The sequence below is a fragment of the Haliotis rufescens genome, unplaced genomic scaffold (assembly GCF_023055435.1).
Source record: "Haliotis rufescens isolate VD_foot unplaced genomic scaffold, xgHalRufe1.0.p SCAF_13, whole genome shotgun sequence".
Classification (NCBI taxonomy): domain Eukaryota; kingdom Metazoa; phylum Mollusca; class Gastropoda; order Lepetellida; family Haliotidae; genus Haliotis; species Haliotis rufescens.
The window spans coordinates 34,210,039-34,226,735 of record NW_025963813.1 but is presented as its reverse complement, the minus strand read 5'-3'; the positions used below and the strand labels follow the sequence as shown (position 1 = coordinate 34,226,735).

The 16,697-nt window shown below is 39.9% G+C and overlaps 1 protein-coding gene across 1 annotated transcript; it reads right to left on the bottom strand.

Moving 5' to 3' along the window:
- Positions 1 to 8,581: 8,581 nt before the first annotated feature.
- On the bottom strand, positions 8,582 to 10,190 carry LOC124151547. Its single transcript, XM_046524065.2, has 3 exons — positions 10,094 to 10,190; positions 9,838 to 9,892; positions 8,582 to 9,402 (listed from the first exon to the last, which is right to left on the bottom strand). The coding sequence occupies exons 2-3, from the start codon at positions 9,881 to 9,883 to the stop codon at positions 8,630 to 8,632; spliced, it is 819 nt and encodes a 272-aa protein (XP_046380021.1). The 5' UTR covers positions 9,884 to 9,892; positions 10,094 to 10,190; the 3' UTR covers positions 8,582 to 8,629.
- Between the last annotated feature and the right edge of the window lie 6,507 nt (positions 10,191 to 16,697).

Here is a 16,697-nt window from a genome sequence, read left to right as displayed (position 1 = left end):
TGTGACAAGACAATGTCTCTTTTATCTAAGTATTTAACTTTCAAAATTAGTTGATTCGCGTTTATTCTAGCTCTGGTCCTCGGTGTTTTGATGAGGCGGCTTGGATGCGGATGTGTGTCAAAACACCGGAAATTGTTCTTTAGATGAACTTATGTCTTCAACTGTCCAATAGTTAATAATGCGTTAATAATATCATAGAAGTTCTATTCCTGGTTAGAATAGATTCCAAGCAACCTATGCTGGTCGTGAGTGGTGACCAAATGGATCGGGTGGTGAGGTTCGGTGACTTGATTGCGTGTCATCGTACCCCGGCGGCGTGAATCGTTGCTCACAATATCGATCATTGGGTTGTATGGTCATGACTCGATTATTTACAGACCGCTGTCATGTAGCTGAAATATTACTCAGTGCGGCGTTAAACAAGAAAACAAGCTTTAACATTTACACCTTTTGAGGTAAACTTGCGCATGCTGTTTCCACAAAGATTATCAGCTGCGTCAAAGGACTCTTTATGAAACGTTGTTTGATCAGGGTTACAATTCTCAAACGTTGTTTGATCGGGGTTACAGTTTCCAAACGTCTTGTGATCAGGGTTACAGTTCTCAAACGTGTTTGATCAGGGTTACAGTTCTCAACGTTGTTTGATCAGGGTTACAGTTCTCAACGTTGTTTGATCAGGGAAACTGTTCCCACAAACGTTGTTTAATCATGGTTACAGTTCTCAAACGTTGTTTAATCAGGGTTACAGTTCCCAAACTGTGTTTGATCAGGGTTACAGTTCCCAAACTTTGTTTGATCAGGGTTACAGTTCCAAAACGTTTTTTGATCAGGGTTACAGTTCCCAAACGTTGTTTGATCAGGGTTACAGTTCCCAAGCGTTGTGTGATCAGGGTTACAGTTCACAAACGTTGTTTGATCAGGGTTACAGTTCCAAAACGTTGTTTGATCACAGTTACAGTTCTCAAGCGTTGCTTGATCAGGGTCACAGTTCCCAAACGTTGTTTGATCAGGGTTACAGTTCTCAAACGTTGTTTGATCAGGGTTACAGTTCTCAAACGTCGTTTAATCAGGGTAACAGTTCCAAAACATTGTTTGATCAGGGTTACAGTTCCCAAACTTTGTTTGATCAGGGTTACAGTTCCTAAACTTTGTTTGATCAGGGTTACAGTTCCAAAACTTTGTTTGATCAGGGTTACAGTTCCCAAACGTTGTTTGATCAGGGTTACAGTACTCATGTGGCTTGATCAGGGTTACAGTTCCCAAACGTTGTTTGATCAGGGTTACAGTTCTCAAACGTTGTTTGATCAGGGTTACAGTTCTCAAACGTTGTTTGATCAGGGTTACAGTTCTCAAACGTTGTTTGATCAGAGTTACAGTCCCCAAATGCTGTTTGATCAGGGTTACCTTGTTCGCCTGTCTTGTTCAAGTAAATTTGCCTTGGATTTGTTTGTGACAGGCATGTGCAAATAACGCATTCGGGAGCATGCGTTTGTTCTGAGTTGGACAATCCCGAGAATGATGACATGAGCAACGACCAATGCTACACCTGACCATCTGATCCACTTAGTCGCCTCTCACGACCAGTATTGGTTGCGGGAACCATTAGGAATCCCTTCGGAGTTGGAGATTGGGATTAAATAGAACACCTTCAAATTCATCCCCCTAATTACTATCTCATTTTCTGTCTGATAGAGGAAGAGTACATTCTGCAGTTTGTGATGAATATATGAAACTTGACATGGAGTTAGAAATTGCTGTGCTGCTGGATTTGTAGCCAGTCATTGCTTTCTAAAAGGTTTCTCCAACAAGGTCGAAAATGTTTATCGGCATTTTTTATTTTGACGAAGCCTCAAATACAATAAGGGAAGGTTCAAATGTGAAGTGTATTTTAGGTTATAATGCTACTCTCAGTACTGCTGGATATGGGGCCATTTTTTCCAAATGGTTGCCAACAAGGTCGAAAATGTTTATCGGCATTTTTTATTTTGACGAAGCCTCAAATACAATAAGGGAAGGTTCAAATGTGAAGTGTATTTTAGGTTATAATGCTACTCTCAGTACTGCTGGATATGGGGCCATTTTTTCCAAATGGTTGCCAACAAGGTCGAAAATGTTTATCGGCATTTTTTATTTTGACGAAGCCTCAAATACAATAAGGGAAGGTTCAAATGTGAAGTGTATTTTAGGTTATAATGCTACTCTCAGTACTGCTGGATAAGGGGCCATTTTTTCCAAATGGTTGCCAACAAGGTCGAAAATGTTTATCGGCATTTTTTATTTTGACGAAGCCTCAAATACAACAAGGGAAGGTTCAAATGTGAAGTGTATTTTAGGTTATAATGCTACTCTCAGTACTGCTGGATATGGGGCCATTTTTTCCAAATGGTTGCCAACAAGGTCGAAAATGTTTATCGGCATTTTTTATTTTGACGAAGCCTCAAATACAATAAGGGAAGGTTCAAATGTGAAGTGTATTTTAGGTTATAATGCTACTCTCAGTACTGCTGGATATGGGGCCATTTTTTCCAAATGGTTGCCAACAAGGTCGAAAATGTTTATCGGCATTTTTTATTTTGACGAAGCCTCAAATACAACAAGGGAAGGTTCAAATGTGAAGTGTTATTTAGGTTATAATGCTACTCTCAGTACTGCTGGATATGGGGCCATTTTTTCCAAATGGTTGCCAGCAAGGTCAAAAATCAAATTTTATCAACATATCTTTGTCATTCAGTCTCACATAAACCAAAACATATTTACTCCAGGATCCGATCTACAATGACCGGAGGTATGGAATTAAATAACGACAGGATGCAACATGTTGTCAACATATCGCTGGCAAGTCAAATGTTAATTCACTATAACCAAATCAGTTCGCCTGTCATGTGTGATACCGCCACACACCATCACACTAACGCCCTCATACCGATCATGGTCGACAACTGCAGTCCTGGCATACCGCTGGCCGCTGCGTCGCCAACAACATTTTCTGCCAAATGTGAATAGGAGGAAAAACCTTGATCGTCTGTAAATACGTTGTAACGCCATTGGCGCACATCCCGTCCCACGTGTTGTCGAACCCACCCCAATCTATGCCGCCTAGTGTCATACTTTCACTGGACGCCTTGCTTTCGGGCAAGCTTCACAGAGCCAGTGTTCACAAGAATATCTTGCAATTCGCATTCCCGTTATTGCACGGTGTTCTCTATTAATAACAGGAGCAGATTTGAATCTATTGTATGGGAAACTTAATGTAGTGAGATGATGTTGTCTAGATGTCGTTTGCTTTTTGGCCTGCCACGCCCAGGTCTCCTTTCAACCCCACCCGTTTCATGGTTCTTGTCCCATAGTTGGAGAAATTACACTACTTGATTGGTCAAACGTTCGGGAAACTTGCGATATTGACGTCCCACCCCCTAGCCTCTATCGTACCCACAATTATCCATTTTGTTTGTTCATTGAGACACTGTGCGGCGGCATTTTTAAGCGTGTGCTCAGCTTAACTGCATATGTGATTCGTTCTCCTACAGGTGCAGACACTTTGGTTTCTGTTTGCACGTGTTGTTCATGCCGCCGCGATTCGCTGTGCAGAGTTGCGTCCCTTGGGCACGCCAGAAACCTATGGTTGTGGGTTCGAATCCCGGTTCGCCCCGATTATGTTTCTAGGTTTGTCAGCACCATACCCGTGCTCGTGGGTTTCACCGAAGTGGTAAACGTCTGAGACCTGCATCACTTCGGGCTTTCCTCCCACATAAAGCTGACACGCCGCGATATAACTGGAATACTGTTAAAAGCGGCGTTAAACCCAACTCACTCACTCACTCACTCACTCATGCGTGATGTGAAATGTCATTGTGATTAGATGTGACGTTCAGATGCATTCCAAAGGTAGTTTCTGTAACGTACACCTCAACGATACCCAATTGCGTGGATCGATGCTCATGATGTCCTTAAACAACCAACCAACCAACCAACCAACCAACCAACCTCAACGATACCCAATTGCGTGGATCGATGCTCATGATATCCTTAAACAACCAACCAGCCAACCAACCAACCTCAACGATACACAATTGCGTGGATCGATGCTCATGATATCCTTAAACAACCAACCAGCCAACCAACCAACCTCAACGATACCCAATTGCGTGGATCGATGCTCATGATATCCTTAAACAACCAACCAGCCAACCAACCAACCTCAACTATACACAATTGCGTGGATCGATGCTCATGATATCCTTAAACAACCAACCAGCCAACCAACCAACCTCAACGATACCCAATTGCGTGGATCGATGCTCATGATATCCTGAAACAACAAACCAACCAACCTCAATAATAGCTACATTCGAATCAGTAGTTCCCTATTTTGTGTAGGTATTATATATGTATTCGTATCTAATATTACAACGTTTAATACATTCAATTTGCGATACTTCAGATTAATGTGAAACATATTCGAGGATTTGTGCACAGGACTTTCAAATTGGAGAGACCTGAAGCATAGATTAAACTGTGATTTTGCCACCCCGAGCAGAAATTCTGATCTACATGCAGAAAGAAACAAATATCCTGTACCAAACTTTCCACATCTATGTTTACTATCAAGATTCAACATATGTATTTTCCCAGATTTGATAAATGGTTATCAAGGAAAGAAAGAAACAATAGCCACGTTTTCGTGTCAAGGTGACAGTTGAGCACGAAGTCGTGCAATTTTTCAGAGCGATTTAACACTCTTTAAGATCCACATTTCTCCTCAGTGGTTCATTGCATGTAGGGGCGGTCGGGTAGCCAAGTGGTTAAAGCGTTCGCTCGTCACGCCGAAGACCCGGGTTCTATTCCCGACATGGGTACAATGTGTGAAGACCATTTCTAGTGTCCCCCGCCGTGATATTGCTGGAATATTGCTAAAGGCGGCGTAGAACCAAACTCACTCACTCACTCATTGCGTGTACCTGGCAACACAAGAACATGCTATGAGTACGTGTTCTTTGCATTTGACACTCTCTTGGGACATTTGAGAATGAAATGTACGTAGATTGTTGGCACAAAGAGTAGAGTAGATGACCAGTGGTGCTTGCAGAGCTGCAGCTTCAAAATGGTTGTTCAAAATCATGCTTGTAAAATAGGTTGTTATTCATAAAAAAAAGTGCATTGCATTCAACATATTTGTTCTGTATGATATATTATACTTACAGGGAAAAGAAAATTTACACACATGTTTCAGTGTGGCTGAAATGAACTAAATAAGAAGTGGTTCGTCTATGGCGATGCATTTGCAAAGTTTTGTTTGTTTGTTTGTTGTTTAACGCCACACTCTTCACGCCAGCAATATTCCAGCTATACGACGGCGGTCTGTCAATAAACGAGTCTGGATCAAACAAGTAAAGCATTCAGGACGTTGCAGTGTGTGTGTGTGTGTGTGTGTGTGTGTGTGTGTGTGTGTGTGTGTGTGTGTGTGTGTGTGTGTGTGTGTGTGTGTGTGCGTGCGTGTGTGCGTGTGTGTGTGTGTGGAGGGGGAATGAGGGTCATTTCCAAATCTGATGCATGAATGACATGTACCATATGTTCCCTTGTGTTTCAGGTGAAGGACAAACTTGCCTATTTTCCTGTGTTATCGCCTTATCAGTTTAACTAAAGTGCATGAATAGAACAAGAATAGGGTCATCAGATAGTGAGCATGGAGGTAGACTGGAAATTCTTTTCAATATAAGTGAGTGGGTATGATTTTACGCCGCTTGTAGCAATATTCCAGCAATATCATGGCGGGGGACACCAGAAATGGGCTTCACACATTGTACCCATATACTCGAACCCGGGTCTTCAGCGTGACACGCGAACGCTTTTATCACTAACCAACCCTACAGCCCCCTTTTCAATATGGTTCAACAAATAATAAAAAAACATTGTACATGCAAAACAAGTACCTCAGTAATCATCGGAAATATCTTCTTTGGCAGTCCATTGGACGTTTGAGACTGTATCATAATCATATTTTTATGTGTTATACTAAACCCTTTTTTACTTGTGACTTTTTTAACCTTATCTAAAAAAAGCAATGAAGTAGTCGGTTAGTAGTTCACCTATTTCTCGTGTTGTGATTATGTTCATGATGTCAATCACTGTATTTTCTGGTCCAGACTCGATTATTTACAGACCGCCGTCATATAGCTGGAATATTGCTGAGTGCGGCGTTAAGCGACAAACAAACAAACAAACAGTGGTCGTGTAGAAGGAGTCTTGTGTAGGCACAGATGTTATAAAGGAAAGAAATCCTGTTCCTCTTAGTCATTAAACACTTTTTCCAAATTTTTCCAAGGATTTATTAAATAACAGCCAACAATCTTTGTGTTGGGGAGCGGAAGATTTCGAAGGAGGGCGTTTTACAATGTATGATCAGGACGGGAAGAAACATTTATTCGCGGACGAAACATCTAGTGATATGGTCGTAACTGAAGACAGACTAAATCAGAACCTTCTCTCTCTCAACCAGTGGGCAAGCACATGGCTTGTACACTCTTATCCAACCAAGACAAAATACATGTTTTTAGTCACAAACAGGTACAGGATTATCCAACTATCTGCTATGCTAACAGTGCCATTGAACATGTAGAAACCAACAAACATCTGGGGGTCACCTTATCTCAAGATACGAAATGGACTGCACATGTTTCAATTATTGCTAGGTCAACAGCGAAAATGGTTTCAGCTATGCGTAAACTTAAATATAAATTAAACAGATATAATCTGTCAAAATTCTATCTGACATTTATAAGACCTATTCTGGAATACTCGTCGGAAGTATAGGACAACTGTTCTGCTTATAACGAAAATAAACTTGAATTAATACAACTTGACGCTGCCAGAATTGTGACAGGATTGACCAAATTTGCCTCGAGAGAAAGTTTATATTTCGAAACCGGCTGGCTACCACTGAAAGAGAGACGAAAAATGTAAAAAACTTACGACAGTGCACAAAATAAAAATAAATGAATGTCCCTCATATCTAAATGATTTGTTACCCCACAATAGATCAGCTGCTTCAAATTATAACCTACGTAACAAACAGAACATGACTGTACCTTTCGCCAGACCAAGTACATTTCAGAAATCATTTATAATAGACTCTTTAAAACAGTGGAATTCACGAAATGAAAATATTAAAAATAGTATCTCTGAAGCTGAATTAAAAACAAACATTTATCCGAATGTTATTAAATCTCCATATTATTTCAGTTATGGAAAACTTCAAATTAATATTATCGACAAAAGACTTAGACATAGATGTAACAATCTAAATGATGATTTTTTAAGGGGTTAATTTGTCAGATACTATTTCTTGCCCTTGCGGTTCCCCATGCGAAAGTGCTTTTCACTATTTTCTTGAATTTAAACAAATATTCTCTGATAAGACAATCTTTGTTTATCAACATTAGGAATATAGGGACTCACCCAAATTTAGAAACAATTCTTAGTGGTAACAAAAATCTATCCCAAGAACAAAATAAGTTAATTTTTAAATATGTCCATCAATTTAGTGTAGAAACAAACAGATTTTGAAACAGATTTTAAATTGTATCTTAATATAACAAGAATTATATTTCACGAGCTACTTTCAAATTATCTTGATTTGACATGCGACTTGCACATATAATAACATGGTTGTTTCAACACAAAAAGTCTTAGTCTTATTTTTATTTTTTATTTTTATTTTTGTGTGGTTTTTTTTCTATTAGTTTGGCTATTCGTTATAACTTTGATTTTGATATTCAACAATAGCATTCCATGTAATTATCACAGCTTAGTTACCTTCTATATTTCCCGCCCTCCACATAAATTTAAATGTCTATTACTATATTAACTACTGTGTTATTTTATAAATATATCATGTACCATTGTATACAAAAAATGTAAATTCATCATATGTGTATATATATATATATGTATGTGTGAGTGTATGTAGGTATTTGTGTTTGTGTGTAATACTGTATGTATATATGAATATGTGTGTGTTATTATATTTTCTCAGGGCGGTCGGGTAGCCTAGTGGTTAAAGCGTTGGCTCGTCACGCCGAAGACCCGGGTTCGATTCCCGACATAGGTACAATGTGTGAAGCCCATTTCTGGTGTCCCCCGCCGTGATATTGCTGGAATATTACTAAAAGCGGCGTAAAACCATACTCACTCACTATTTTTTTCTCATTACTTGTAATTCCTATTCACTGTACATTTATTCTGCACTATCATTATTCATATACCACAATGCAAAAAAAATAAAAATGAAATGTATATAGGAGAAGGCCTCGTAAGTGTGTCACTTGTTCCTAATCCAGTTGATTTTCCGCAATAAAATATGTTGAAATCAAACATTTCCCTCCCTGGGGATGTCAGAAATGTTCCGCATTCACACGGTTGCCGTATGATGCGACTTAATGGGGTCGAGTCTCGATGACATGGTTGATTACATGCCATCATACCCCGATGACAAGCGACGTTGCTCAAAATACAAATCACTGGGTTATTCGTGAGTGTGTCGTTTTACAAAAAAGCATGTAAAAATATATATTAAAAATAAATATTTTCTATTTCAAATTATCTTTATTCCGAAACGATGTCTGCTCGCACATTATCCTATAATGGTAGGGTGACCAGAGTCAGTGGACAGAACAAAGTTCTTGAAGTAGGAGTAGCAGTCATGAGTTGGAGCCCAAGTGCTGTCACGACCACCAAAGAAAGTTGAGAAGAAAATGCCATCCAAGTCAACGCTAGCTTTGGCTCGAATGTTGAGTTGGTTGATGGTGAAAACCAGTTTACCATTATACCACACCTTGATAGACCCATCTGTCTTCCCAGGGGTGTTGAGGTGCACTGACTGAGCAATGTTCTGCCAAACGCCTCGCTGGAACCTCCATTTACCACGTCCAAGAGAGTACCCTTTTATGGAGTTGCAGACCGCGTGGTCACAGAAATCGTGGACCTGATGAGTGTGATCTTGTATGTAGCCATACACCTCTCCATCCCCGTCCTTCCTCCACATGAACCTGGTCGAGAAGCAGTTGTCCGAGTGCCTTCCACCAGAGCAGTTGGTCCATCCCCCAAACAGCCCCGGTAATTTTCCTCCGCGTCTGAAGTCAAAGTTCTTGTCAAAGAAGACATCATAACTGAAGGTCATGACGCTATGGTCTTCGGTCGGCGTTGCAAAGAACTGGACACCTTCATTGGGGCCATGGCTACTGTAGCGGCCCTTCTCGTACCAGACTTTCAAGACGTGGTTGCTTCCACCGGCAGGGTCCGTGACGACAGATCCAGATCCATGGTCGTAGTCGTTTGAGGTCAGCGCATGCATACCATTGCGGTAGTTTGATGGGTCGAATTCCTTATGTGTCCACAATACCCTTCCTGGAATTGGAAACAAAAACAGTTTGTCATAATCGGCTAATATCGAAAACCCTTTTTCATTGTCTTAATGTTTCTGAACAAGACAACAACAAGAAACAGCTTTACATGCGAAAACAATGATCCTTTATTCCTATGAATATGACGTAAATGTCAGCTACAATTGCCACGTGGTGATTCCGGGTAAGCATATATTCTTGGCAACCTAAGCTTGGATCGTATGCTCTAGAATCCGTTATAATATCGCTGAGTATTGTTAAACATTAATAAAAACATTTTGGAGCGTTTACAAAATGTAACATAGGCCTAAGACTTAGACAAGTGGATATTTTAACTATATAGAAACATCAAACACAATTCAAAACATCAGAATTGAGTAATGCTTTACTTTTAAAGCTGTATTCCTTGATATATGGGGACCTGGTTAGTATAACGTACCTTCGACAGATAAACAAGTAACTAGTAGCACAAGCAATACCTCCATGGCTCCAGGCTAAAAAGAAGAAAACCAATAAGGCAAATAAATAAAATCTATCCTGGACATGCTCCATTCAATATCAAACGGTAGCAGAATGAAATATTGATCTGTATGTTTGTACTTTCGGTTGCAAAATATGCACATTAAGATTCACAATTTGCCACATATGGAAAAGGGATTGAGCGTCTAAACTAGCAGTTGGGTTTGACCTCTTACCTGTTTGGATGTCTGCCACCGATTAAAAACTATATATTGTTCTACATTTTTATCTTATCCTGAGGTTGACCCTAAGGCAGACTGGTATCCCTCGCAAGATTTCACGCAGTTGGGAAGGTATACATGGCGACATGTTTCCTTGCTGTAAGAAGCTGTATCGTGAATTTGATGACCTTCACACAGGGTTGGTTGGTAGGTTGGTTTGTTGTTTAACGCCGCAATATTCTAGCTATATGACGGCGGTCTGTAAATAATTGAGTCTGGACCAGACAATCCAGTGATTGATATCATGAGCATCGATCCACCCAATTGGGATTGATGATATGCATCAACCAAGTCAGCGAGCCTGACCACCCGATCCCGTTAGTCGCCTTTTACGACAAGCATAGTCACCTTTTACGGCAAGCATGGGTTGTTGAAGACCTATTCTACCCCGGGGCTTCACACAGGGCTACAGGTTGGACAGCAAACATGTTCCGAGAATAGGTGTTATCACTATGCACCAGTGTCTCCATCAATCACCAATGTAGACTCTTCTGTTACAATTACCTTCGGTGTATACTGAATGAAGACCTCCAAGTAAAGATTGTAAATTAGAGTGAGAAGAACAGAAACCAAAAAACATCATTCTATTTATTTTTACCTGGAATGTTGCTGTGATAATATTAACAAAACATTGATATTTACGCACAAAAAAATGTAGATTTTGCAATTTGTTGTAGATTAAGGGACGATTTATTTTTAAAGACGTTGTTTTGAGCAGAGGGTTATGAATGTGTGAGTGAATTGGGTTTCACACCACTGTGAGTGGTATTTCAGTTATCATGGTGTGTCAGATTAATGTGGTAGGATTCGACCAAACTGTTGCAGTTTGTAAAAGTTCACCATTTGTCAAACCCACGACCTGATCGGGTGACAAACCTAGATGGAATCCTGGGGTGACTCCTTGTTATTATCTTGATTGTTACCATTGCATGTCCCATTTTATATTTTATGTTTTTGCTAAAACACTCCTTCTCTGTTTTGCCTTTCCCTCACTCGAGGTTTTGCATTTTCAATCAGAAGCGACGATGAGTGTTATAACTAACATATGAGCTGTCTCAAAGCAAGAAATACTAGAAAGAATAAGAAAACATCAAGAAACCTTATATTTCAACAATACATCAGTAGTGGTATGACAAGAAACTGATGACAGCGGGCGAGAGAATGTGCAGCATGCAGGCAACTGTAGTCACGAAATGTAAGATTGAACATCATTTCCTCACTCGTCCCAGTGGCTCAATTGGAAAACATTGGGTAACAATACTAAATGTGATAAGTGAGGATGCAGGGTCAAAACACGTGATCCTCCAAGCAGGTCTTACGATTCAAATGTAAAACTTCCATGCAGGTCTTACAATTCAAATGTAAATTCTCCATGCAGGTCGATCAATTCAAATGTAAAACCTCAATGCAGGTCTATGTAATTCAAATGTAAAACCCCCAAGTAATACCTCTCACAAGGTTACTATGAGACAGCAAGATACGTACAATACTACAGGCAAAAGTGGCTGTAGGTCTACAAATGTGCCGAACAGGTCTTGAATTGGAACAAGCAGGATGTTACACGAAATATATAATGTCAGTAGCTGATGATATATTTGAGAGTATTTGTTGCATTGCGGGGTTTTGCAAAGCTTCTAACCGTCATATGCACATTTACACCTCTCCATCACAATCCAACATGATATGAGTATAACAAGTCTCCAGTTAAAAGCATAAATAGGGTGAGGCCCCGAAAGTCCGCATTATCAGTGCTTCAAGGAAGGTCATTCTATCTCACCACACCCAAGGGCAGAGTGGGCCCACATTCGATTCTATCACACTGAGGCGACTTGAAATCAACGATATCTCACAAAGTAATTACTTATAAACTCAAAGTAAGGCTCACTTATTGACCCAAAATGCATGAAATACCAACAACAACGTAAAACAATAGCAAACCACACGAACACTTGCCCTGCGAAACTAGGCCATAGATTCATGAGGGAATTCCTTTTATGGAACAGTTCCGAGCGTATCTAAGACGCCATTGCTTGAGATTTTTTACCTTTGACGTCATAGATAGGGGTCATATGCAAATGGCTTGGCTACGTCTGACGAAGTTTTACAACGCAGTGTTCCACGGCAATATTATCACCTCGTAATTATGGGACATAGAAGAAATTCGAGAATGTTGCGTTAATTTAACGCGTGTGAAGAGTCTTCATGTTTGCAATTTTACGTTCTGATTAAAGAGAATTTACCTCATCTTCAAGAATATGGACAGATGCTGCATTTTTTTAAATTTACATCTGAAGAAAAACTTGTCCGTAATAAGGATTTTCAGGAAGAAGAGGTACATGAACACTTAAGTTCACATGGATTTGAACAACTATCCTAAATATGATTGAGATGTCTTGCCTTACAACAAGTAACAACTACGACAGAAGAAGACCTTTAACAAAGGGATGTATAAAATAAATAAATTGAATGATGTTATACATAAACTGACTGAATTTGAAAATACATACTCAGACATTCAGGTATCCACCTCAGAATACAGTTGAATTTACTGTTTGGAAACTTTTAACCAAATACCTGTTTGGATTTCTTGAAAAGTATGACAAACTGGGTGCATGTTTTTGTAACAAGTTGTGTCAGGTCATTTAAATAGACTGGGCCGTGTTGCCGAGGGTTTGCCTGCCCAGGAAGAAAGAAAGAAAACATTGTTAGTTTTTTTAACAGACAATGCCATTTAGAAAGTGGTCAAATGTGACGAATGTTATATTTGGGATAACACTTTCTTAGTAAATTACACATTCTAATACTTGTCGGTTGAGTCCCACACTGCCAAAGCGAGGCACATAAACCGCCAGCAGTCAGTGATCTAACCCACTCAGCCACCGAGGCAACAACAAAAAAGAAAGTCCGACAACTAGTAGTCTAGATAACGTACTTTGTGTACCCCTCTGAAAAGTGTAAATTGGCACGGCTCCCATGACAAAAAGCTGTGAACACAATGCCATTTAGAAAGTAGTCAAATGTTACATCAGCAATTTGATTATTTGTGATCTGTTGATTATCTAACGAATCAATTTGCCCATTGTGATGGTCAGATAATTAGAAATCGTCTACATGAAGCTCATCTCCAGGCTCGACGGCCATGTTTTGTGCCGCCCCTAACAAATCGTCATTTTTGCCACATGATTGCACCACTATGACTGAGTGAACCCCACTCAGTATTGAGCAAGGATGGACACTAGACAATACTATTGGGATGTCATACTTACACCCTTTGTTGTCCCGATTGTAAGGCATGTGGCACGAATCGCCAATACTCACCTCCAGCAGCCCAACATTCATAGAATGCCATGGACGACAATGAGCACAGTCCTTTCTCACAATACACACGTCTGGGTCATGATGGGGAGTGTGCGGGCGCCGACCACACTGTCTGAACTTGGCCAGGCGCTTCACAAGGAGAGGGACAGACTCCCTCAAGTCGCCACTGGGAGAGTGAGTGTGAGTGTGTATGGTTTTACGCCGCTTTTAGCAATATTCCAGCAATATCACGGCGGGGGACACCAGGCTCGAACCCGGGTCTTCGGCGTGACGAGCGAACGCTTTAACCACTAGGCTACCCGAGGGACTCGCCATTGGGAGACTCATACGCAGTGTGCATCATCAAGTGAATGAATGTGTGACAAATGGTGGAGATATTACACACTACTGATCCAAAAACGTCAACTTTCCCATCTTACCCCTTTCATCCTTCAAGAATGTCATAACATCTACTATTGTACTTCAATGCCAGTGTAATGTGTTCCCAGTTCGTTAATTATTGTCAAACGAATTTAATTAGAATCTAATTTCTCTCACAGTTTTGAAATTTTAAGCTATTTTCGAGTACCCCCTACTTTGTTAAAAGAGTATAAATGTGATCACACTCAGCATATAAGTAATGATGTCACAAAAACAGGACTAATATTTCAAAACATGGTCCGTTTTCATGACTGGTTGGATGTAGATTTACAAAACATCAAAATCGTACATAAAATCCTTCAGTCATAACTGCTAGCTTCTTCCCAGCTCACAACTGATTCTGATTTAATGGATTGTAATCTTGAGTTAAGTCGCATTGTCAATGGTTCAAAAAGCGAGCTTACTCTGCCTGCCGAATCGAAACTGCAATTATTTCTCTTAGGCTTGCTTCATGTCTGAGTTCCATGATATCGTAGGACTCTGGTTTGCGGCAATGGTTAAAAAAAGCGAGCTTACTCTGCCTGCCCAATCGAAACTGCAATTTTTTCTCTTAGGCTTGCTTCATGTCTGAGTTCAATGACATCGTTGTTCTCTAGGTTGCTCCATGTCTTAGTTCCCTTATATCATTGAAAGTAGGCTTGTCTCGTGTCCAAGATTCAAGAATTCATTGCTGTCCTAGGCTCCATCATGTATGTGATCCCTGATAGCATTGGTCTTAGGCCTCTTCATATCTGAGTTCCCTCGTGTCCGAGTTCCTTGATACTTCTGTGGTCCTTGATATGAATGGGTTTCATGAAACTAATCCGCAGGTCAACAGGAGTGTTAGGATTGTCACCTGATCGAAGATTTGATACACTGATCTGTTTTCTACTTCTTTTCATTAAAGGGCCGAACGTATATACTAGTACCAACAGACTGTGAACTAAAACAACACTAACACAATGATAGCTGCAAGGAAACCATTCTCATGCTTGGCCATCAAACATACGGGCAATTAGCTTAAATAATATTAAAATAAGGAAGGAATCTCACACTGAAAAAACATGGACAGGGGATTTAATGTGCAAAGTTATTTTATTTATCTCTGTCTACTCACAGTTCCTGCTCAAAACGTCATTTGAAACAAACGAAGCGTTTTCAGGTAAGGCTTTTATATACGTAGGTTACATTAATTAAAATAACACGGAACATAAATCCAGCGCATAATTTTTTAGGAAAGGGTATGGGCACTCGCATTTTTAAAATGCGCATTTATGTCTAAATTCAAGAGCTCGCATTATTTTTATGTCGCATTAAATTCCTGTTTTACAGTATTTGTCTTTGGCTAGCCTCATGTCAGAGATCCATTAAAGTTCAGACATTATTGCGTTCCTGTTTATATAACTGCTGACGACTTTAAACATTAGAATGGTGTGCTATTTTTGGAAGAGAATTATGTTTGCCTCTTGAATTATTGAATTACTGAAAATAACCTTTATGCTTTGTAACTATTTTTGTAAAACTGTGTTTTTGATGGTTTTTGATGTTGTTACTGTTCAAACTTCAGTGCGCAGGTAAAGCGTGTTTGTTTCAACTTCAACGCCGAACTCGGCAATATTCCAGCAACATGACAGCGGTCTGTTAATAAGAACCTCCACGAGTTTGACCACCCAATCCAGTTAGTTGCCTCTTCTGACAAGAATAGGTTTCTGAGAGCCCTTATTCTTAACCGGAATCCCCACAGATTCAGAACTGTTGCGAATGGGGCAGCATCTCAAATTGATATATGCAACAGATTCGTTCTCATAGACCCCTGGGGTTAACGTGTGTAATGGGATGTCTTTCAAGCGATGATTTCCACAATATAACAGTATAGCAAAACATGGTCTAGTGCTGTGGATGCGTCACCAAACTCGATCAAGTGCTGTGGATGCATCACCAAACTCGATTTTATGCTCTGGAAGCATCACTATTCACGACCTAATGTATGACACCTGGTGTCATCACTGATTTTCAGTGATTTGTTCCTATATTCTCACCGCTATTTTGTCCTTTGCGCTCAAAGAAATCTGTTTCGGCAAATAATCAAGACTGATTATACTCTAGCTTTGACCTATTAAATACACATACTCTTTTTTCTTCAATACAACTCCCAAGAACATTATTACGTTTTTTGCTTTGGCATGACATGCTGAAGTGAGCAGTATTCAATTGATACATTATGTATGTCTGTATGACGTGAATCTGGCTAGCGAACCAGTGATATATGATTTGATCATACGCCGCCTTGGTATGACAGTGAAGTCACAGAGGCTGACCATACCATTTCAGTTCGGAGGATGAGCATGAGGTACCGAGGCCTATTTTAACATTGTGCCCACGCCAGGGAAATACGATTACTGTATCATGTAGTACACCTGTTATTAAATGAGAAGTAATATAAAACAAATATTTTTATTTATTTTTTTATAAACGACTTACGACTTACAGTATAAGAAAAAATATCAATGTCCGTAATTTACTACTTCTTCTGATACAATATTGACGTTTGTCACAATCTGCCCTTATAATTAGTAGATAAGCATCCATACATTTCGCCTGCCTCCAACGAACTAAACGAAGTTGAACAGCTGAAACACTGTGTATGCTGCTATAACCATTATGCACTTATTTGCTATCCACTTAAATGAGGGAGCAAAGAGTTCGAGAAGCAATTGACTTGAGTGTGCAGTGAAGGCCTGTTTTCTTCACACTTACGAGAGAATAACTAACGTTTGACCACCAACGCTATAGGATCTAGGTACGTGTGGTTCTTTAGATACTTAAGCAAAAACGCAATAGC